At 33.9% G+C, this 25,944-nt stretch overlaps 1 protein-coding gene across 1 annotated transcript in view; it reads left to right on the top strand.

Moving 5' to 3' along the window:
• Positions 1–13,116: 13,116 nt before the first annotated feature.
• The window catches only part of LOC142224818 (uncharacterized), an 83,719-nt gene continuing 70,891 nt past the window's right edge, over positions 13,117–25,944 (top strand). The window contains exon 1 of the mRNA XM_075294602.1: positions 13,117–14,433. Coding sequence (XP_075150717.1) covers positions 14,317–14,433 — 117 coding nt within the window. The 5' untranslated portion in view covers positions 13,117–14,316. The remainder of the gene's footprint in view (positions 14,434–25,944) is intronic.

Genomic DNA, 25,944 nt, shown 5'->3' with positions numbered 1-25,944 from the left:
TTTAGGACCATATTAGTCTATATCGGGCGAAAGATATATAATTGGGATATATCTAAATCTGAACCGATTTCAATCAAATTTTGCACACTTGACTATACTACTAATTGTACTCCTAGTGCAAAATTTCAACCAAATTCGGCCAAAAATCTGGCTTCTGGGGCCATATAAGTCCATATCGGGCGAAAGATATATGGGAGCTATATCTAAATTTGAACCGATTTCAGTAAAATTTTGCACACTTGACTATACGACTAAGTGTTACGTTTGTACAAAATTTCAAGCAAATCGGTATAAAACTCTGACTGCTGGGTCCATATTAGTGCATATCGGGCGAAAGATATATATGGGAGCTATATATATATCTGAACCGATTTCTTCCAAAATCAATAGGGTTATATTCTGACCCTAATTAGGAACATGTGCCAAATTTGAAGGCGATTGGACTTAAATTGCGACCTAGACTTTGATCACAAAAATGTGTTCACAGACAGACGGACGGACGGACAGACGGACATGGTTATATCGACTCAGGGATCCACCCTGAGCATTATTGCCAAAGACACCATGTGTCTATCTCGTCTCCTTCTGGGTGTTAAAAACATATGCACTAACTTATAATACCCTGTTCCACAGTGTGGCGCAGGGTATAAATATGGGAAACATTTAAATCTGAAGCAATTTTAAGGAAACTTCGAAAAAGTTTATTTATGGTTTATCGCTCGATATATATGTATTAGAAGTTTAGGAAAATTAGAGTCATTTTTACAATTTTTCGACTAAGCAGTGGCGATTTTAGAAGGAAAATGTTGGTATTTTGACCATTTTTGTCGAAATCAGAAAAACATATATATGGGAGCTATATCGAAATCTGAACCGATTTCAATCAAATTTGGCACATATGACTATATTACTAATTGTACTCCTAGTGCAAAATTTCAACCAAATTGGGCCAAAACTCTGGCTTGTGGGGCCATATAAGTCCATATCGGGCGAAAACCATATATGGGAGCTATATCTAAATCTGAACCGATTTCAACCAAATTTGGCACACATAGCTACAATGCTAATTCTACTCCCTGTGCAAAATGTCAACTAAATCGGAGCAAAAAATTGGCCTCTGTGGTCATTTGAGTGTAAATCGGGCGAAAGCTATATATGGGAGCTATATCTAAATCTGAACCGATTTCCACCAAATATGACACGCATAACTATAATGCTAATTCTACTCCCTGTGCAAAATTTCATCTAAATCGGAGCAAAAAATTGGCCTCTGTGGGCAAAGGAGTGTAAATCGGGCGAAAACTATATATGGGAGCTATATCTAAATCTGAACCGATTTGGATGATATTTTGCAAGTTTTTCGAGACTCATAAAATATTCGGATGTACGGAATTTGAGGAAGATCGGTTGATATACACGCCAATTATGACCAGATCGGTGAAAAATATATATGGCAGCTATATCTAAATCTGAACCGATTTTTTCCAAAAGCAATAGGGATCGTCTTTGAGCCGAAACAGGACCCTATACCAAATTTTAGGACAATCGGACTAAAACTGCGAGCTGTACTTTGCACACAAAAATACATCAACAGACAGACAGACGGACAGACAGACAGACAGACAGACGGACATCGCTAAATCGACTCAGAATTTAATTCTATGACGATCGGTATACTAAACGATGGGTCTCAGACTTTTCCTTCTTGGCGTTACATACAAATGCACAAACTTATTATACCCTGTACCACAGTAGTGGTGAAGGGTATAAATATGGGAAACGTTTAAATCTGAAGCAATTTTAAGGAAACTTCGAAAAAGTTTATTTATGATTTATCGCTCGATATATATGTATTAGAAGTTTAGGAAAATTAGAATCATTTTTACAACTTTTCGACTAAGCAGTGGCGATTTTACAAGGAAAATGTTGGTATTTTGACCATTTTTGTCGAAATCAGAAAAACATATATATGGGAGCTATATCTAAATCTGAACCGATTTCAACCAAATTTGGCACGCATAGCTACAATGCTAAATCTACTCCCTGTGCAAAATTTCAACCAAATTGGGCCAAATTTCTGGCTTTTAGGACCATATTAGTCTATATCGGGCGAAAGATATATATGGGAGCTATATCTAAATCTGAATCGATTTCAACCAAATCTAAATCTGAACCGATTTCAATCAAATTTGGCACGCATAGCTACAATGCTAAATCTACTCCCTGTGCAAAATTTCAACCAAATTGGGCCAAAACTCTGGCTTTTAGGACCATATTAGTCTATATCGGGCGAAAGATATATATGGGAGCTATATCTAAATCTGAATCGATTTCAACCAAATTTGGCACGCATAGCTACAATGCTAAATCTACTCCCGGTGCAAAATTTCAACCAAATTCGGTCAAAACTCTGGCTGTTAGGACCATATTAGTCTATATCGGGCGAAAGATATATAATTGGGATATATCTAAATCTGAACCGATTTCAATCAAATTTTGCACACTTCTGGGTGTTACAAACATATGCACTAACTTATAATACCCTGTTCCACAGTGTGGCGCAGGGTATAAATATGGGAAACATTTAAATCTGAAGCAATTTTAAGGAAACTTCGAAAAAGTTTATTTATGGTTTATCGCTCGATATATATGTATTAGAAGTTTAGGAAAATTAGAGTCATTTTTACAACTTTTCGACTAAGCAGTGGCGATTTTAGAAGGAAAATGTTGGTATTTTGACCATTTTTGTCGAAATCAGAAAAACATATATATGGGAGCTATATCGAAATCTGAACCGATTTCAATCAAATTTGGCACATATGACTATATTACTAATTGTACTCCTAGTGCAAAATTTCAACCAAATTGGGCCAAAACTCTGGCTTGTGGGGCCATATAAGTCCATATCGGGCGAAAACTATATATGGAAGCTATATCTAAATCTGGACCGATTTCAACCAAATTTGGCACGCATAGCTACAATGCTAATTCTACTCTCTGTGCAAAATTTCAATTATATCGGAGTAAAAGATTGGCCACTGTGGTCATATGAGTTTAAATCGGGCGAAAGCTATATATGGAAGATATATCTAAATCTGAACCGATTTAAACCAAATTTGGCACGCATAGCTACTATGCTAATTCTACTCTCTGTGCAGAATTTCAATTAAATCGGAGTAAAGGATTGGCCTCTGTGGTCATATAAGTGTAAATCGGGCGAAAGCTATATATGGGAGCTATATCTAAAACTGAACCGATTTCAACCAAATTTGGCACGCATAGCTACAATGCTAATTCTACTCTCTGTGCAAAATTTCAATTATATCGGAGTAAAAGATTGGCCACTGTGGTCATATGAGTGTAAATCGGGCGAAAGCTATATATGGAAGATATATCTAAATCTGAACCGATTTAAACCAAATTTGGCACGCATAGCTACTATGCTAATTCTACTCTCTGTGCAGAATTTCAATTAAATCGGAGCAAAAAATTGGCCTCTGTGGGCAAAGGAGTGTAAATCGGGCGAAAGCTATATATGGGAGCTATATCTAAATCTGAACCGATTTGGATGATATTTTGCAAGTTTTTCGAGACTCATAAAATATTCGGATGTACGGAATTTGAGGAAGATCGGTTGATATACACGCCAATTATGACCAGATCGGTGAAAAATATATATGGCAGCTATATCTAAATCTGAACCGATTTTTTCCAAAAGCAATAGGGATCGTCTTTGAGCCGAAACAGGACCCTATACCAAATTTTAGGACAATCGGACTAAAACTGCGAGCTGTACTTTGCACACAAAAATACATCAACAGACAGACAGACGGACAGACAGACAGACAGACAGACGGACATCGCTAAATCGACTCAGAATTTAATTCTATGACGATCGGTATACTAAACGATGGGTCTCAGACTTTTCCTTCTTGGCGTTACATACAAATGCACAAACTTATTATACCCTGTACCACAGTAGTGGTGAAGGGTATAAATATGGGAAACGTTTAAATCTGAAGCAATTTTAAGGAAACTTCGAAAAAGTTTATTTATGATTTATCGCTCGATATATATGTATTAGAAGTTTAGGAAAATTAGAATCATTTTTACAACTTTTCGACTAAGCAGTGGCGATTTTACAAGGAAAATGTTGGTATTTTGACCATTTTTGTCGAAATCAGAAAAACATATATATGGGAGCTATATCTAAATCTGAACCGATTTCAACCAAATTTGGCACGCATAGCTACAATGCTAAATCTACTCCCTGTGCAAAATTTCAACCAAATTGGGCCAAATTTCTGGCTTTTAGGACCATATTAGTCTATATCGGGCGAAAGATATATATGGGAGCTATATCTAAATCTGAATCGATTTCAACCAAATCTAAATCTGAACCGATTTCAATCAAATTTGGCACGCATAGCTACAATGCTAAATCTACTCCCTGTGCAAAATTTCAACCAAATTGGGCCAAAACTCTGGCTTTTAGGACCATATTAGTCTATATCGGGCGAAAGATATATATGGGAGCTATATCTAAATCTGAATCGATTTCAACCAAATTTGGCACGCATAGCTACAATGCTAAATCTACTCCCGGTGCAAAATTTCAACCAAATTCGGTCAAAACTCTGGCTGTTAGGACCATATTAGTCTATATCGGGCGAAAGATATATAATTGGGATATATCTAAATCTGAACCGATTTCAATCAAATTTTGCACACTTGACTATACTACTAATTGTACTCCTAGTGCAAAATTTCAACCAAATTCGGCCAAAAATCTGGCTTCTGGGGCCATATAAGTCCATATCGGGCGAAAGATATATGGGAGCTATATCTAAATCTGAACCGATTTCAGTAAAATTTGCACACTTGACTATACGACTAAGTGTTACGTTTGTACAAAATTTCAAGCAAATCGGTATAAAACTCTGACTGCTGGGTCCATATTAGTGCATATCGGGCGAAAGATATATATGGGAGCTATATCTATATCTGAACCGATTTCTTCCAAAATCAATAGGGTTATATTCTGACCCAAATTAGGAACATGTGCCAAATTTGAAGGCGATTGGACTTAAATTGCGACCTAGACTTTGATCACAAAAATGTGTTCACAGACAGACGGACGGACGGACAGACGGACATGGTTATATCGACTCAGGGATCCACCCTGAGCATTATTGCCAAAGACACCATGTGTCTATCTCGTCTCCTTCTGGGTGTTACAAACATATGCACTAACTTATAATACCCTGTTCCACAGTGTGGCGCAGGGTATAAATATGGGAAACATTTAAATCTGAAGCAATTTTAAGGAAACTTCGAAAAAGTTTATTTATGGTTTATCGCTCGATATATATGTATTAGAAGTTTAGGAAAATTAGAGTCATTTTTACAACTTTTCGACTAAGCAGTGGCGATTTTAGAAGGAAAATGTTGGTATTTTGACCATTTTTGTCGAAATCAGAAAAACATATATATGGGAGCTATATCGAAATCTGAACCGATTTCAATCAAATTTGGCACATATGACTATATTACTAATTGTACTCCTAGTGCAAAATTTCAACCAAATTGGGCCAAAACTCTGGCTTGTGGGGCCATATAAGTCCATATCGGGCGAAAACTATATATGGAAGCTATATCTAAATCTGAACCGATTTCAACCAAATTTGGCACGCATAGCTACAATGCTAATTCTACTCTCTGTGCAAAATTTCAATTATATCGGAGTAAAAGATTGGCCACTGTGGTCATATGAGTGTAAATCGGGCGAAAGCTATATATGGAAGATATATCTAAATCTGAACCGATTTAAACCAAATTTGGCACGCATAGCTATTATGCTAATTCTACTCTCTGTGCAGAATTTCAATTAAATCGGAGTAAAGGATTGGCCTCTGTGGTCATATAAGTGTAAATCGGGCGAAAGCTATATATGGGAGCTATATCTAAAACTGAACCGATTTCAACCAAATTTGGCACACATAGCTACAATGCTAATTCTACTCCCTGTGCAAAATGTCAACTAAATCGGAGCAAAAAATTGGCCTCTGTGGTCATTTGAGTGTAAATCGGGCGAAAGCTATATATGGGAGCTATATCTAAATCTGAACCGATTTCCACCAAATATGACACGCATAACTATAATGCTAATTCTACTCCCTGTGCAAAATTTCAACTAAATCGGAGCAAAAAATTGGCCTCTGTGGGCAAAGGAGTGTAAATCGGGCGAAAGCTATATATGGGAGCTATATCTAAATCTGAACCGATTTGGATGATATTTTGCAAGTTTTTCGAGACTCATAAAATATTCGGATGTACGGAATTTGAGGAAGATCGGTTGATATACACGCCAATTATGACCAGATCGGTGAAAAATATATATGGCAGCTATATCTAAATCTGAACCGATATTTTCCAAAAGCAATAGGGATCGTCTTTGAGCCGAAACAGGACCCTATACCAAATTTTAGGACAATCGGACTAAAACTGCGAGCTGTACTTTGCACACAAAAATACATCAACAGACAGACAGACAGACGGACAGACAGACAGACAGACAGACAGACAGACAGACGGACATCGCTAAATCGACTCAGAATTTAATTCTATGACGATCGGTATACTAAACGATGGGTCTCAGACTTTTCCTTCTTGGCGTTACATACAAATGCACAAACTTATTATACCCTGTACCACAGTAGTGGTGAAGGGTATAAACAATGCAAACATATGGAATACAGGAAGATAAAAGAAACATAGGAAATTTTTCTATATTCTAACAAGTATGTTTCTTTAAGTTTTGAAAGGATTGAATACTTCTTACTACGAATGCACTAAAATACTTTTCTATGCTAAGTGTTATTCGTATGTATGATAAGCTTTCTATAATAGCCCAGCAAAAAATTTGGAAGTTCTTCCAAAGGCACAACTTTAAAAGATCTTCCAGAAGATGCACTCCCAATAATGTTCTTTATTTTAACTACCCAGGAAGTTCTTTTAATTAATTTTTTTATAACTTGGTTTTTTCATACTTTTAATTTTAACCAACAGAGGAAAAAAAAGAGGAAGCAAGCTCAAAATAAACCCAGCCAACTGCACTCAAATCGATGATTTGACGGTGGCAAAGGAAAAGAGATATGTTTGTACGAATTTATTTCGGCATAAGCCGGCTATCATGTAAAACCTTTTTTCGGAAGGTTCAAGTGTGGTTTACTTTTGGGTTTAGTGAACTGCCTGAGTTTATTCTGATAATTGGTTGATAGTTTTGTTGTAAGTAGAGGATGCTGATGAGGAATGTGGTAATTCCGAAACGTGCCCAAATAAATTTTACAAACATTATATCCTCTGTTGGCTAAGCTACACTTGTAGTTTAGCCAATGCATGGTTTTAAGCTGAAATCAAAAATACAACAACAATGATTAAAGAAAACCAGTAAGGAAAGTCTAAAGTCGGGCGGGGCCGACTATATTATACCCTGCACCACTTTGTAGATCTAAATTTTCGATACCATATCACATCCGTCAAATGTGTTGGGGGCTATATACAAAGGTTTGTCCCAAATACATACATTTAAATATTACTCGATCTTGAAGAATTTGATAGACTTCTACAAAATCTATAGACTCAAAATTTAAGTCGGCTAATGCACTAGGGTGGAACACAATGTTAGTAAAAAAATATGGGAAACGTTTAAATCTGAAGCAATTTTAAGGAAACTTCGAAAAAGTTTATTTATGATTTATCGCTCGATATATATGTATTAGAAGTTTAGGAAAATTAGAATCATTTTTACAACTTTTCGACTAAGCAGTGGCGATTTTACAAGGAAAATGTTGGTATTTTGACCATTTTTGTCGAAATCAGAAAAACATATATATGGGAGCTATATCTAAATCTGAACCGATTTCAACCAAATTTGGCACGCATAGCTACAATGCTAAATCTACTCCCTGTGCAAAATTTCAACCAAATTGGGCCAAATTTCTGGCTTTTAGGACCATATTAGTCTATATCGGGCGAAAGATATATATGGGAGCTATATCTAAATCTGAATCGATTTCAACCAAATTTGGCACGCATAGCTACAATGCTAAATCTACTCCCGGTGCAAAATTTCAACCAAATTCGGTCAAAACTCTGGCTTTTAGGACCATATTAGTCTATATCGGGCGAAAGATATATATGGGAGCTATATCTAAATCTGAATCGATTTCAACCAAATTTGGCACGCATAGCTACAATGCTAAATCTACTCCCTGTGCAAAATTTCAACCAAATTGGGCCAAATTTCTGGCTTTTAGGACCATATTAGTCTATATCGGGCGAAAGATATATATGGGAGCTATATCTAAATCTGAACCGATTTCAGTAAAATTTTGCACACTTGACTATACGACTAAGTGTTACGTTTGTACAAAATTTCAAGCAAATCGGTATAAAACTCTGACTGCTGGGTCCATATTAGTGCATACCGGGCGAAAGATATATATGGGAGCTATATATATATCTGAACCGATTTCTTCCAAAATCAATAGGGTTATATTCTGACCCTAATTAGGAACATGTGCCAAATTTGAAGGCGATTGGACTTAAATTGCGACCTAGACTTTGATCACAAAAATGTGTTCACAGACAGACGGACATGGTTATATCGACTCAGGGATCCACCCTGAGCATTATTGCCAAAGACACCATGTGTCTATCTCGTCTCCTTCTGGGTGTTAAAAACATATGCACTAACTTATAATACCCTGTTCCACAGTGTGGCGCAGGGTATAAATATGGGAAACATTTAAATCTGAAGCAATTTTAAGGAAACTTCGAAAAAGTTTATTTATGGTTTATCGCTCGATATATATGTATTAGAAGTTTAGGAAAATTAGAGTCATTTTTACAATTTTTCGACTAAGCAGTGGCGATTTTAGAAGGAAAATGTTGGTATTTTGACCATTTTTGTCGAAATCAGAAAAACATATATATGGGAGCTATATCGAAATCTGAACCGATTTCAATCAAATTTGGCACATATGACTATATTACTAATTGTACTCCTAGTGCAAAATTTCAACCAAATTGGGCCAAAACTCTGGCTTGTGGGGCCATATAAGTCCATATCGGGCGAAAACCATATATGGGAGCTATATCTAAATCTGAACCGATTTCAACCAAATTTGGCACACATAGCTACAATGCTAATTCTACTCCCTGTGCAAAATGTCAACTAAATCGGAGCAAAAAATTGGCCTCTGTGGTCATTTGAGTGTAAATCGGGCGAAAGCTATATATGGGAGCTATATCTAAATCTGAACCGATTTCCACCAAATATGACACGCATAACTATAATGCTAATTCTACTCCCTGTGCAAAATTTCAACTAAATCGGAGCAAAAAATTGGCCTCTGTGGGCAAAGGAGTGTAAATCAGGCGAAAACTATATATGGGAGCTATATCTAAATCTGAACCGATTTGGATGATATTTTGCAAGTTTTTCGAGACTCATAAAATATTCGGATGTACGGAATTTGAGGAAGATCGGTTGATATACACGCCAATTATGACCAGATCGGTGAAAAATATATATGGCAGCTATATCTAAATCTGAACCGATTTTTTCCAAAAGTAATAGGGATCGTCTTTGAGCCGAAACAGGACCCTATACCAAATTTTAGGACAATCGGACTAAAACTGCGAGCTGTACTTTGCACACAAAAATACATCAACAGACAGACAGACAGACGGACAGACAGACAGACAGACAGACGGACATCGCTAAATCGACTCAGAATTTAATTCTATGACGATCGGTATACTAAACGATGGGTCTCAGACTTTTCCTTCTTGGCGTTACATACAAATGCACAAACTTATTATACCCTGTACCACAGTAGTGGTGAAGGGTATAAATATGGGAAACGTTTAAATCTGAAGCAATTTTAAGGAAACTTCGAAAAAGTTTATTTATGATTTATCGCTCGATATATATGTATTAGAAGTTTAGGAAAATTAGAATCATTTTTACAACTTTTCGACTAAGCAGTGGCGATTTTACAAGGAAAATGTTGGTATTTTGACCATTTTTGTCGAAATCAGAAAAACATATATATGGGAGCTATATCTAAATCTGAACCGATTTCAACCAAATTTGGCACGCATAGCTACAATGCTAAATCTACTCCCTGTGCAAAATTTCAACCAAATTGGGCCAAATTTCTGGCTTTTAGGACCATATTAGTCTATATCGGGCGAAAGATATATATGGGAGCTATATCTAAATCTGAATCGATTTCAACCAAATCTAAATCTGAACCGATTTCAATCAAATTTGGCACGCATAGCTACAATGCTAAATCTACTCCCTGTGCAAAATTTCAACCAAATTGGGCCAAAACTCTGGCTTTTAGGACCATATTAGTCTATATCGGGCGAAAGATATATATGGGAGCTATATCTAAATCTGAATCGATTTCAACCAAATTTGGCACGCATAGCTACAATGCTAAATCTACTCCCGGTGCAAAATTTCAACCAAATTCGGTCAAAACTCTGGCTGTTAGGACCATATTAGTCTATATCGGGCGAAAGATATATAATTGGGATATATCTAAATCTGAACCGATTTCAATCAAATTTTGCACACTTGACTATACTACTAATTGTACTCCTAGTGCAAAATTTCAACCAAATTCGGCCAAAAATCTGGCTTCTGGGGCCATATAAGTCCATATCGGGCGAAAGATATATGGGAGCTATATCTAAATCTGAACCGATTTCAGTAAAATTTGCACACTTGACTATACGACTAAGTGTTACGTTTGTACAAAATTTCAAGCAAATCGGTATAAAACTCTGACTGCTGGGTCCATATTAGTGCATATCGGGCGAAAGATATATATGGGAGCTATATCTATATCTGAACCGATTTCTTCCAAAATCAATAGGGTTATATTCTGACCCAAATTAGGAACATGTGCCAAATTTGAAGGCGATTGGACTTAAATTGCGACCTAGACTTTGATCACAAAAATGTGTTCACAGACAGACGGACGGACGGACAGACGGACATGGTTATATCGACTCAGGGATCCACCCTGAGCATTATTGCCAAAGACACCATGTGTCTATCTCGTCTCCTTCTGGGTGTTACAAACATATGCACTAACTTATAATACCCTGTTCCACAGTGTGGCGCAGGGTATAAATATGGGAAACATTTAAATCTGAAGCAATTTTAAGGAAACTTCGAAAAAGTTTATTTATGGTTTATCGCTCGATATATATGTATTAGAAGTTTAGGAAAATTAGAGTCATTTTTACAACTTTTCGACTAAGCAGTGGCGATTTTAGAAGGAAAATGTTGGTATTTTGACCATTTTTGTCGAAATCAGAAAAACATATATATGGGAGCTATATCGAAATCTGAACCGATTTCAATCAAATTTGGCACATATGACTATATTACTAATTGTACTCCTAGTGCAAAATTTCAACCAAATTGGGCCAAAACTCTGGCTTGTGGGGCCATATAAGTCCATATCGGGCGAAAACTATATATGGAAGCTATATCTAAATCTGAACCGATTTCAACCAAATTTGGCACGCATAGCTACAATGCTAATTCTACTCTCTGTGCAAAATTTCAATTATATCGGAGTAAAAGATTGGCCACTGTGGTCATATGAGTGTAAATCGGGCGAAAGCTATATATGGAAGATATATCTAAATCTGAACCGATTTAAACCAAATTTGGCACGCATAGCTATTATGCTAATTCTACTCTCTGTGCAGAATTTCAATTAAATCGGAGTAAAGGATTGGCCTCTGTGGTCATATAAGTGTAAATCGGGCGAAAGCTATATATGGGAGCTATATCTAAAACTGAACCGATTTCAACCAAATTTGGCACACATAGCTACAATGCTAATTCTACTCCCTGTGCAAAATGTCAACTAAATCGGAGCAAAAAATTGGCCTCTGTGGTCATTTGAGTGTAAATCGGGCGAAAGCTATATATGGGAGCTATATCTAAATCTGAACCGATTTGGATGATATTTTGCAAGTTTTTCGAGACTCATAAAATATTCGGATGTACGGAATTTGAGGAAGATCGGTTGATATACACGCCAATTATGACCAGATCGGTGAAAAATATATATGGCAGCTATATCTAAATCTGAACCGATTTTTTCCAAAAGCAATAGGGATCGTCTTTGAGCCGAAACAGGACCCTATACCAAATTTTAGGACAATCGGACTAAAACTGCGAGCTGTACTTTGCACACAAAAATACATCAACAGACAGACAGACGGACAGACAGACAGACAGACAGACAGACAGACAGACAGACAGACAGACAGACAGACGGACATCGCTAAATCGACTCAGAATTTAATTCTATGACGATCGGTATACTAAACGATGGGTCTCAGACTTTTCCTTCTTGGCGTTACATACAAATGCACAAACTTATTATATCCTGTACCACAGTAGTGGTGAAGGGTATAACAAGTAAGGAAAGTCTAAAGTCGGGCGGGGCCGACTATATTATACCCTGCACCACTTCGTAAGTCCACATTTTCGATACTATATCAAATCCGTCAAATGTGTTGGGTGCTATATATAAAGGTTTTTGTCCCAAATACATACATTTAAGACGAAATTATTTTTTCCCGATTCAGCGAAAGTTAACCAAAATTAACATTTGATTTAAATTAATTTCGTTTATATGAAGTCCCAATATATGAATTACACATATTAATAGAAGTTGGACAAAAGTTTTAAGTGTTTTATTTTCATGATGTATCAAGGATGCTGGTTTTCGTCAATGCGATGAAATAATCTTCAAATTGATGAAACACATCTGAAATGTGTATCAAAAAATCTCAATGCTAACTAAAACATAAAACGATATACGGTGTATATAGTATATAGATGTTTGTAATTTACATTTTTCCATTAGTACTAAAGTGAAACACCTAAAAGTCGAATCAATAGTCAATGTGACGAAACAGTGTTCAATGTGATGATAAAATTCATACGTTCTGTAGATGTGTGTTTATTTCTCTACCTAAAAAAACACACATACAACCAAATGCGCTAGTTATATGTGATCCCCATGATCCCCATATACCTCACTCTAATATATCTATTTCGCCTTTGTCATTAGCGGCATAGATCTAATAGCGGCATAGATCTAAATTGAATATTTGTTTACTTAATTTTCCTTTTATTTTTGGCCGATTCAGTTTTTGCATCTAAACATTAAATTTCATTAAATTGTGAAATTCATTTTCTTTAAATCACAAAGAATGACCATTAGATCATTCTTTGTCTTTTTTATTCTGTTTGAAATTTGATCTCAAAGAATGACCGCTAGATCATTCTTTGCTTAATATTTGTTTATACAGCCGAAAATTAAATTGTGAAATTCATTTTTTTTTAACACAAAGAATGACCATTGGATCATCCTTTGTCTTCATATTTATTTGCATATCAGCATAAAATGCATAGATGATGCAATTATGCATCGACAATCCATCGTCTTTGTCTATTGCCGATGGATATTGTTTATAATGAAGAACAAAGAAAATTATAATAGACTATCCCTTGGACAAAACCTTCTAGTGCCATGATTAGTCAGTTGTTAAAGACTCGTAGTAATATTCGGACGTAAAGCTCCGGATAAAATAATTATCAATAATAAAGTTCATTTTATTATTAAATACTGGATAAAATAATTATCAATAATAAAGTTCATTTTATTATTAAATACCGAATGAAATAAACCGTGTTTTAATCGGACTTACAAAACTGGCGCAGTCGGTAGGATTCAAAGTGAAAAGTTGAATCCTAGAAGAACTTTTACTCCCGCATATAAAAAAAAAAATTAATAATAAAAAAAAAAAATAAAAAAAAAAGGACACAGAAAAAAAAAGGGGAAACGAAAAGTGAATTTTTTTTTTCCCTTGTTTTTCAACAAATGTTTACTCCTGCATATAAAAAAAAAAAAGTTAATAAAAAATAAAAGTACTGAAAACAAAAAAAAAAAAGGAAAAAAAATGAAAAGTGAACCAAAATTTATTTTTGCACTTATAAATTACGAAAAAAGAAAATAATAAAAAAAAAAACAAAAAAAACACTGAAACAACAAAAAGGTGAAATAAAAAAAAAAAAAAAATCTTTTTCCGCATATAAACTACGAAAAAGAAAATAAAAAAAAAAAAAAAAACTGAAACAACAGAAAGTGAAATACAAAAAAATTTTTTTTCCCCTGATTTCAACATATTACAAAAATACTTGGAATGGCATTAACGCTGGCTGAAGGGCTCAGGGAAGCCCGAAACATCCCCGCTTTCAATGGAGAGAGTGGGTACCATATCAGCAATTTCTTAAGGGATATAAACCTCATATTGTCACTGGTAAGTGATGAACATAAACCTACTATAAAGACCGTATTGGCGAACAAAATACAGGGTAGGGCATTGGAGGCAGTCGAGACTCTGGTGCAACCCTCATGGGAACAAATCATATCGAAACTCAAACAGGAGTTTGGGGTAAAGGACTCTTTTTTCAAATTAAGGAACGATGCTTTAAATGTAAACGCCAACAGCTTAAGCGAGCTCCACGATAAATTAAGTGACATATTAAATAAAATGAATAGAAAATTTAGTTTAGACCCGGAGAACGTTATGTTTTCTCCGGCAGAAAATAATAAGACGATATTTAATATTTATCTAAACTCCTTACCATTATATATTAAAAGTTTGTTAATTCAAAATAATATAGAGTCAATAGCTATGGCCATCGATTATTATATTGAGAATGGCCTATTAGACGACATATATATAAAAGGGAAACAAAAAAATACAAAAAAGCACTATGAACAAAAAAAGGTATGGACAAAACAAAAACCACAATCGACAGTATAATCAGGTATCTTATGGATATAATAATAATAATAATAACAATGATAATACAAATAATTTTCAAAATCCAGAACCCATGGAAGTTGGTAACATGGGAACCAGTCAAAATTTTCATACACAGCCTCAAAATCCTACTTACCAATAATACCCTTAACGATTGGGGGCATTAAAGCTAGATGCCTTATTGACTGTGGTGCTGCCACAACGGTGGGCGATTATAGGATGTTTGGGGCCAAATTTTCAAAAAGGGGAAAACATTTAAAAGTAAACACATTGACAGGGAGCACAATAATTAGCGAAGAAATTATCATTGGAGTACCAACCGAGTTTAATCGGAGTGGCGAAACAATGACAATTAAATTAATGAATTTAAATAATAAACCATTTGATTGTATTATTGGTAATAATGTATTAGTGCCAATGGGTGTAATCATTGACTTTACAAATATGCTTCTATTAATTGATAATACAATCATATACTTGAACCAACATCAACCTCGAATCCATTATGAGGATATAACGGTTTTAGAAATTTTAAGTAGTGAGAGTTGTGACATAAATGTTCCAAAGTTTATGAATAATGAAGAAGGGAAAAGGCTGGACAAATTTTTAAGTACATTTAAAAATACGTTCTATTTTGAGGGACAGTCCTTGCCTATGTCCACTGATGTGAAACACTCAATTATTACCACGACCAATAAACCAATTTTCTCTAAAATATATAGATATCCGAAAGTTCATGAGAGAGAAATTGAAAAACAAATAAGGGATATGCTAGAACAGGGAGTAATTAGGCCGAGTAAATCGCCTTATAATTCTCCCCTTTGGATAGTCCCTAAAAAAGTAGGTAACGACGGCCAACAAAAATGGAGATTGGTGATCGATTACCGAGCATTAAATGCTGTTACAATTGACGACAAATTTCCTATCCCAAATATTGACTCGTTATTCGATAAATTGGGACGGGCGCAATATTTCTCTACAATAGATCTTGCTAAAGGGTTTCATCAGATTATGATGGATGAAAGGGACATTGAGAAAACGGCGTTTTCTACACCAATGGGACATTTTGAATTCATCAGAATGCCTTTTGGACTTAAAAATGCTCCCGCTACATTCCAACGTATGATGAATCACGTATTAAGAGACTATATTAATAAAATATGTGTAATTTATATGGACGATATTTTGGTATTTTCAACGTCCTTGGAGGAACACTTTGACAGTCTAACGAAAATTTTCGAAACCCTGAACAAATATAATTTAAAAGTTCAATTAAATAAATGTAATTTCTTATCGAAAGAAACAGCGTTTTTGGGGCATATAGTTTCCCAAGATGGCTTAAAACCATGTCCTTCAAAAATTGAAGCAATAGAAAAACTTCCTATTCCTGACACCCAGAAGAAAATAAAATCCTTTTTGGGAATAACAGGCTATTATAGGAAGTTTATAAAAAATTATTCATCAATAGCTTCACCAATTATAAAATATCTAAAGAAAGATGCTAAGCTGAATGTAAAAGACCCCCTGTATATAGAATCTTTTAATAAATTGAAAAAAATAATTACAAATCCACCATTACTTGCATATCCGGATTTTGACAAAAAATTTGTATTGACCACGGACGCAAGTAATTCCGCATTGGGGGCCGTTCTGAGTCAAAATGATAGACCAATTTGTTACGCCAGTAGGACTCTTAATAATCATGAGAAAAATTACAGTACTATCGAAAAAGAATTATTATCAATTGTATGGGCAACCAAATATTTTAGGCCTTACCTCTTTGGAACAAAGTTTTTGATTCGTACTGACCATCAACCGTTAAGATGGTTGGCTTCCTTGAAGGAGCCCAATTCCAGGCTAATAAGATGGCGGATAAAACTGGCAGAATATGACTATGAAATAGAATACTTGAAGGGTAAAGACAACAAAGTGGCAGACTTCTTAAGCCGTATTGAACATGAGAATAAAAATTCAGATGAATTGAATATAAAATCATTATTTTACTTGACAAATGATCCTGAGGTGGACCAACGAAATATTTTTATTGAAAGCGCTTCTATAGTAAATAAATATCGGTATCAAATATGAATAATGAAAGAAAAACTTGTGGAATTAGAGACTCTTTATGGAAAATATAAAATACTGTACCTTTCCGAAACGGACCTGGGAAATGAACATTATCTGAACGACGTGCTTAGGCGCGTAATTAAGAAAGGAAAGATTGGCGTATATTCAGAATTAAGTGATCAATCTTGCGAAATAATAAAACAAAAACTCAACCTGCTTTTCAGTAGCGTTCCAGATATAAAATTTGTTCTGTGTGCAAAGTTAGCAACTGACGTCCATTCCGAAGAGGATTTGTATAATATTATTGAAACTACTCATATTGACACCAATCATAGGGGAATCCTTGACAATTTTGAAGAAATTCGTTACAAATACTTTTTCCCGAATTTAATCCGACATGTCAATAAATATATAAATACGTGTAGAATATGTAACGAAAATAAATATGAACGAAAACCATTTAAAAAATTATTTAATCATACAGTTACGCCAGAAAGACCTAACATGATAGTCCATATGGACATCTTTCAAATTCATAAAACATATTTCCTAACAACAATTGATAGATTCACTAAATTGGGTTCTGTACACAAAGTATCGGATAAAAATATGTGTACGATAAAAGTTAAATTAGAAGAAAGAATTGCTCTCCTTGGTAAACCCGAACTGCTAATAATGGACAATGAATTTAATAATGCCTTGATTAAAATGTTTTGTAGGGAACAGGGAATTAACACCCATTTTACCACACCGCACTCCCATACGGGGAATTCAGATATTGAGCGTATGCACTCAAGCCTCTTAGAACACATACGGATCTTAAAACGGAATAATGAAAATATTGATATAGAAGAATTAGTTATCAGGGCTATAGGGTTCTACAACAATACAATTCATACTACAACAAATAAGAAACCAATTGATTTTCTCAATCGAAATGATATTGACTTCAAGCAGGTTACTGAATATATGAGAAAGAAAAAATCTGATGCAATTAACAGAATTAATCAAAAAAGGGAAGAAATACCCATATATAATGATAGAAATATATATACAAAAAATCCATTAGCGCAGAGACAAAAGACCGCAAAACGATTTTTAAAATACAATTTTAACAATCCAAATAATATAGATCTTGCAAACATTAAAAGACCGTTCAAAACTTTTGCAGAAGACGTTTCGATGGATCATCGTGATGACGTTAATATTCGAATTGATATCCCACAGTAATGGGGATGTACAGATTCGCAAAATTGAAACTCAAGCAGGATATACTATCCTACAAGGGGAGCCCCTTGATATTATAAGCGGATACAATGAATTAATACATGTCATAGACCTCGGGGACTTCTCCGATACAATCGAGAAAGTAAAAAATGGGATATCCCAACATTTCCAAATAAATGACGGCTGGTTAACTCTAAATCTTAATAAGAAAATTTCGGAATTAGAACATCAATTATCAACATTAAAATTACACATTGCCAATGGTACTAGACACAAAAGAGGACTAATCAATATAGGTGGTAGAGCTATAAATTGGATTTTCGGAAGTATGGATGACGAAGACAGAAACAGAATAGAAGAACATTTTTCAAAAATTGATTTTAACCAAAGGAATATTATAAATAACTTGAACAAACAAGTCAAAGTAAATACAGAAATGCAGACTTACTTACAAAATGTAAGACTCATTTTAGAGCAGAACAAGGTTTTGTTCAATAAAACCTATACTAACGCTATAGAGGAAAATTTAAAGGTGACTAAGTATAATAATTTTGCAATATTAATAAATGAAATAAGGAACAAAGTTGAACAAGTACAGGAAAATGTTATGATGTCCAAATTGAATATACCCAGTAGATTTTTCTTGACAAATGAAGAAATTGACCATTTCGATATTGATAGTTCTAAATTGAAATATTTAAAATGTAACTTGGGCCGTATTGGTCAACAAAAAATTGTCTTTGTTCTGTCCATACCAGAGTTCTTAAAAGAAAAATATGAAACTAAGATAATTATACCCATACCCAATGCAAATAAAATGCAACTTAACATCGAAACAAAGAAAATTGTAACCATTGATAATGTAACATATGTTGTAAGTAATGAAAATGTTTTAAATAAAATGGAAATCGCAAACAAATGTATTACAAGCATACTAAAAAATGAATATGAAAATTGTACCAAAATACTACAAAATAAAGTCGAAATAAATTAATTAGATTTGGGAAACTTAGTCCTAATTAATATTAATGACACGTTATATGACACATGTTCCAACTATACTTACCCGTTAATAGGGCATTATATTGTATCTATTGAAAATTGTGAAGTAATAATAAACACATTTAAAGTAAAAAAATATGTAAGCCGCATAAGGCCCATTATACCAAACTTTAATACATTACCTAATAATCTTACAGAAATATTACCAAAAATAAATTTTACTACTATAAATGAAATACAAGAGTATGTAGAAAATAGGAAAACTCATTATAACTTTTATATTATATACATTTTATTAACCATATGTATATTATATTATTCTATTAAAAAATTATATTATTATTATGGCATTCGAAGGGACTCGAATTTTAACGGAGGGGAAGTTATATGTGATCCCCATGATCCCCATATACCTCACTCTAATATATCTATTTCGCCTTTGTCATTAGCGGCATAGATCTAATAGCGGCATAGATCTAAATTGAATATTTGTTTACTTAATTTTCCTTTTATTTTTGGCCGATTCAGTTTTTGCATCTAAACATTAAATTTCATTAAATTGTGAAATTCATTTTCTTTAAATCACAAAGAATGACCATTAGATCATTCTTTGTCTTTTTTATTCTGTTTGAAATTTGATCTCAAAGAATGACCGCTAGATCATTATTTGCTTAATATTTGTTTATACAGCCGAAAATTAAATTGTGAAATTCATTTTTTTTTAACACAAAGAATGACCATTGGATCATCCTTTGTCTTCATATTTATTTGCATATCAGCATAAAATGCATAGATGATGCAATTATGCATCGACAATCCATCGTCTTTGTCTATTGCCGATGGATATTGTTTATAATGAAGAACAAAGAAAATTATAATAGACTATCCCTTGGACAAAACCTTCTAGTGCCATGATTAGTCAGTTGTTAAAGACTCGTAGTAATATTCGGACGTAAAGCTCCGGATAAAATAATTATCAATAATAAAGTTCATTTTATTATTAAATACTGGATAAAATAATTATCAATAATAAAGTTCATTTTATTATTAAATACTGGATAAAATAATTATCAATAATAAAGTTCATTTTATTATTAAATACCGAATGAAATAAACCGTGTTTTAATCGGACTTACAAAACTCGCTTGCTACGTTTTGTTTTTAAAATAACTGTACACAGCTTTTATTAATGAGAGCTAAGTTATTTTTGTTTGGTATTTCATGCTCTCTCCACATTTTACTTAACTCAAACGAGTATTTGAGCAAACATTTGTTCACATGTTTGTTTTTAAATTGGCTTCCAAGACATATGAGAACAATAAAAGTCGTCAAATTGACGAAAATAGTAATCAAATAGACGAAAAGTATCATCTACTCCGTTGACATGTATTCAAATACTAATGCAATAACACATCCATACGTAGTTGTGTGGTAGAAATATTGTTTTTTTTTTCGTTGCGGTAAGAACATTTCAAATGGTTCCTCTCAGTTGTTGAGTTTAGTCCAAAGTGTAAAGGTGGTCGCGCGTGCCGAAAATAAAGGGCTAATGCTTAAAGATGTGAAAGTGAAAAGAAAAACAAAAATGTGAGTAAAAATAAAAAACATGAAGTGTTATATATGGAAAAAAATTTAACCAAAATGATGATTTTTTTGTTTTTTGACCAATTTATTTTTTTTAACATTTATATGTTATATGTTTATGGAAGTATTTCTAAATTTACAGATAAATGCCGCGACATTTTTCGTTCTGTGAAAACCGAATACGGATAAAGAAATTAAAGAATAAAGATGAATTGGATGAGCAAACAATTAATTCAAAACGAAAAACAGTTGGGCACAAAATGGGTGAGTTAAATTTTGTTCTAAAACGATCGAATATATTTTACAATAATTTAGAAAATATTTCTAATAATCAATTTATCAATTTGATGTTTACATCGTATTGATGAATCGATTACATCAAATTGATGAATCTATTACATCATATTGATGAATGGATTACGTCAAATTTAGGGAAAGAGTTCATCGCTATGACGATGGCGTTTGTAGCGATGACGAACGAGAATCGTACTTTTGAAGAATTGCATCATCGCATGGATGAAAGAGAATAATCGCAGATACGAAAAATATCATCACATAGATGAAATACATTCATCATCTGGACGTAACATAGTTGTATATGGGATGTAAATAAGTTCATCACAGGGATGAATTCAATTCATCGCTATGACGATAAAATCGTCAATGGGATGAAATGTTGTTACGTTAGCTCATTTTTGACGAAAAATTCGTCACCGTGATGTAAAGATTCATCCTCATGACGTACTTTTTCCTTTCAGTGTATAAAAACCAACAATAAAAAAACGAATGAGAAAAAAATTATAAAAAATTTTAAAAATTATTTATCCAAAACATTGAATTCGGATCACACCTAAAGAAGTGATGTAAATTCAGTGCAACGGCTGTTGAAATGGAAGACTTCGTTCCTATGACAAGCCCATGTTAAATTCATCGCTTCTGCGTCAATTTTGCACCACTTCCGGATCCAAAAAGAACATTTTCATTACGTTTTTGGCGACGCTGTTTTTTGCAGGAAAAGTAAGTCAGAATTATACTTTTATAGGAAATTCGAGTTTAGCCGCTAAAAGTATTCAGACGTGTTTCCTAAAAGCTCGTACATAAATACGTTTTCCATGAGTAATACAACGCTGATATCTTCATAATTTAAACAAATTGTGTGCCAAGTTGTCTTTCACCGAAATATTGTGATAGTTCGACTTCAAAGACTAAAAAAGAACTAGCAAAAATAAAAATAAGAACATCGTTTATATGCTCACTGAAATAAACTAAAAAGCATAATCAAACAGTGATCAATGTGTATAACAGAGTGCAATTTTGTTCTCTCAAATTAATCGTCTTTTGGTTTCTGTTTTGTGGCACTATATGAACAAACAACATATATTGAATTCTCAACCAAAACAAAGAAAAATACAAAAAAAAACGTAAACATGAATACACCCAATAAAGGCGGCAACAACAGCACTATATGAACAAACAACATATATGGAATTCTCAACCAAAACAAAGAAAAATACAAAAAAAAAACGTAAACATGAATACACCCAATAAAGGCGGCAACAACAGCAGTAATAACAATGAAATATCATCGGCAACGAAACGTCTTCCTTCTGAAGTAACAGAGGTATTCTCAAAAACAAAAACTCCACGACTGTCAGAATACGACTTGTCTTATACACACTTTATGCAGATTATTGAAGAACAAATGTCAAAAAATAATGACATTATCTGCAAGAAAATAAATGAGAGCATCAAAGAGAGTGAGAAAGACTTGTCAGTAAGTTTGAAAGAAGACTTAATGATATTGAGGAGGAACTGAAAACTATAATAGGGAGAGTCGTTTCATTAGAAACTATGTCATCTGAGGTCATTATTCTAAAAAATTAAATACATGATTTGAAACAAGAGATAAATAATCAAAAAAACGCCAGTGTCGCATGTGACTTAAGAATAAATGGCATTCCTTGTTATACTAATGAGAACCTCAGTAATATTTATCTGAACTTATGTGAATCATTGCAAATTAACCCACCAAGAATACAATCTATATTTCGTCTATGGAATGCGCGAAATGGAAGCAAAAATGTTGACCCTTCTACCATTATAGTAAAACTATCTATACCATTTGAAAGAAACTTCATTCTTAAATCGATAGCTAATTTTGTTAAGAAATATAAACAACCTTTAACGCTGAAATGCATTGGTATGGATTCTAATGTTCCATTCTATGTGAATGAAAATCTAAAAAAATCTAATTACAAAATTTTCATGAATGCTTTACGATTAAAAAAAAATAACAAACTGGCAGCAGCTTATACTATGCGGGGCATAGTGTATGTAAAGCGAGTAAACTCTAATCAACCCATTAAAATAGTATCTACCAGTGACCTCAACAATGTAGACCACTCTGCCCATGGAGATGGGAACATTTGCCAAAATTGCAGTTATGATGTTATCAGCGATCAGGCTGCTGATTGCATGTATAATAATAATATTGCAAGATCAAGTAACGAAAATGATATCGAAAAAAAACTAGGCGATGTTCAATGTAACAAAAACTTAAATTTGATTATGTATTATGAGCTATCAAATCTTAGAGTCACTGAAATATATAACATAATTCATATTAACTTGTCTTTTATTGTACTCTTTGTTGTTATTAAACAATTTATATTTGTTTACGTTATCTGTTCTTCAAATCTGATACTCTTTGACTTTAACAAGTAACACTACAGGTTCCAGGTATGGTACACATAATATGGTTCGAATATTATCAAATATTAGAAAAGGTATGAGAATTATTCACATAAATGCGCAAAGTTTAAAGAGAAAGATGGATGAGTTTAGGTTCATATTTCAAAACTCGAACGTAGATGTCGTATGTGTATCGGAAACCTGGTTACAACCAGGTATATCTGATGGCACATATAAACTGGATGGATATAATATTTTTCGTGCTGATAGAATGAGTCATGCTGGTGGTGTGGCTGTCTATGTTAAATGTGGAATAAGATGCAAAGTTATAGACAGATCTAATGGGGGCGACCGTTGTGAATACATATTTTTAGAGCTTTCGAATCAGTCAGAGAAAATACATTTGGGAAATGTGTACAGACCTAACAATAATGTGTATATAAATGATATTATTTTAAAACTAGAGTCTATCACAATGAACTACAACCACATTATTATTTCAGGGGACTTTAATAGTAATATTCTTTCTAATGATTTGATTCTCAATGATATGTTGTCAATAGGGCTAAATCCTATTAACAGAACTATACCAACTCATTTTACCAGCACGTCTTCAACTTTATTGGACCTTTTTTTTGTAAACGCTAGCACTAACCATATTTTATATGATCAGTTAACTGTACCAGCTTTTTCCAAACATGATCTTATTTTTACTACGCTGGATTTTAATTTACTGGATAGGAATGAAGATATTGAGACTTATTCTTATAGAGATTTTAAGAACGTTAATTATGAATTGTTGAACATTCGTGTATCGGAAATTGATTGGGACCAAATCTATTGTCTTGCGTCAGTTGATGATCAAGTGCAATTCATGCAGAGAGAGATTCATAGTTTATTTGAAGAGTTTGTACCCTTGAGGGTCAAGAGAAAACTGCACAGAGATAATCCATGGTTTTCAAATGAAATTAAGGACTTAATTGCACAGAGAGATCTTGCATATAGACGATGGAGGAGATTTAGAACCTCTTACTTACATGATATTTATCGGAACTTGAGGAATAAGGTCAATTTAGGAATACGCACTGCTAAGATAAATTATTACACTTCCAAATTCTCAAGGTGCTTGGATTCAAAAAGTACTTGGAAATCGATTCGAGAAATTAGTGTAAATAATAAATGTGAAGAGACTGGAGATGTCCCAAACGTAGAAATATTGAATGAGAAATTTCTAGATATACCATTATCTACTAGCTGCATAGAGTTTTATCGTGATTTCAGTGAAATGCCTCCTGAAAATATTAATTTTGAATTTAAATGTGTCAATACTGAAGATGTGCTCGAATCAATTTTGGAAATTAAATCAAATGCGACAGGCCCTGATGGTATCCACCCATCATTTATAAAGATACCCCTTCCTAGAATCCTTAACTACCTGGCATACATTTTCAATGGCATTTTTACAACAAGTAAATTTCCGTCCGTATGGAAACTTACAAAGGTAATACCTGTACCAAAGAACCAAAGTAATTTTCGTCCTATATCTATCATTTCATTTTTGTTATGGAGAAATTAATGTATTCACAAATAAACTCTTTTCTCATACAAAACAATTTACAATTTACATAACTGTATAACAGCTTTAACTGGTGTAACCGAGACAATACGTTCTGGCCTGGATCGTAACAATATTGCCTTTCTCCTATTACTCGATCAATCGAAGGCCTTTGACACAGTTGACCACGAAATGTTGATGTGGAAGTTAGATAAAATGTTTGGATTTTCACCTTCTGCAATACGCTTGATGTCATCATATTTCTCTGAGAGATATCAGTCGGTACATCATGGATCAAAGACTTCTCGAAATGCTCTTGTATCAAGGGGTGTGCCCCAAGGATCAGTGTTGGGACCTTTGTTGTTTTCTTTATATACGAATGACCTGCCAAGACACTTACAGTTTTGTCATATACATATGTATGCCGACGATCTGCAAATATATACAACTTGTTCAATTTCGGAGATCGATGAGTGTATAGGCAATATAAATAGGGACTTAGAACGCATTAATGATTGGGCGACTGCAAATGGACTATTCATAAACAGCGGTAAATCTAAGTGCTTAGTGATACGTAAGAAGAGTATGAATCCTATAATATCATCTTCAATAATCCTAGGTAGAAATACAATTGATATCGTGGAGCAAGCTAGAAACTTAGGTATTGTAATTGACAGGCATCTTTCTTGGTCTAATCATATAGCAATAACGACGGGAAAAATTTACGGGATGTTGCGAAATCTATGGACTTCTCAATGGTTTACACCTCCCAGCATTAGAATGCTTATTGCGAAGGCATATCTGATCCCGACCCTTCTTTATGGTTGCGAACTCTTCCATAACTGTGATTCCGTCAGTATGAGGAAATTGCAAGCTGC

This window comes from Haematobia irritans, chromosome 2, assembly GCF_050003625.1.
Source record: "Haematobia irritans isolate KBUSLIRL chromosome 2, ASM5000362v1, whole genome shotgun sequence".
Classification (NCBI taxonomy): domain Eukaryota; kingdom Metazoa; phylum Arthropoda; class Insecta; order Diptera; family Muscidae; genus Haematobia; species Haematobia irritans.
The sequence above is the reverse complement of the archived record's forward strand: the minus strand, read 5'-3'. Positions and strand labels throughout refer to the sequence as shown.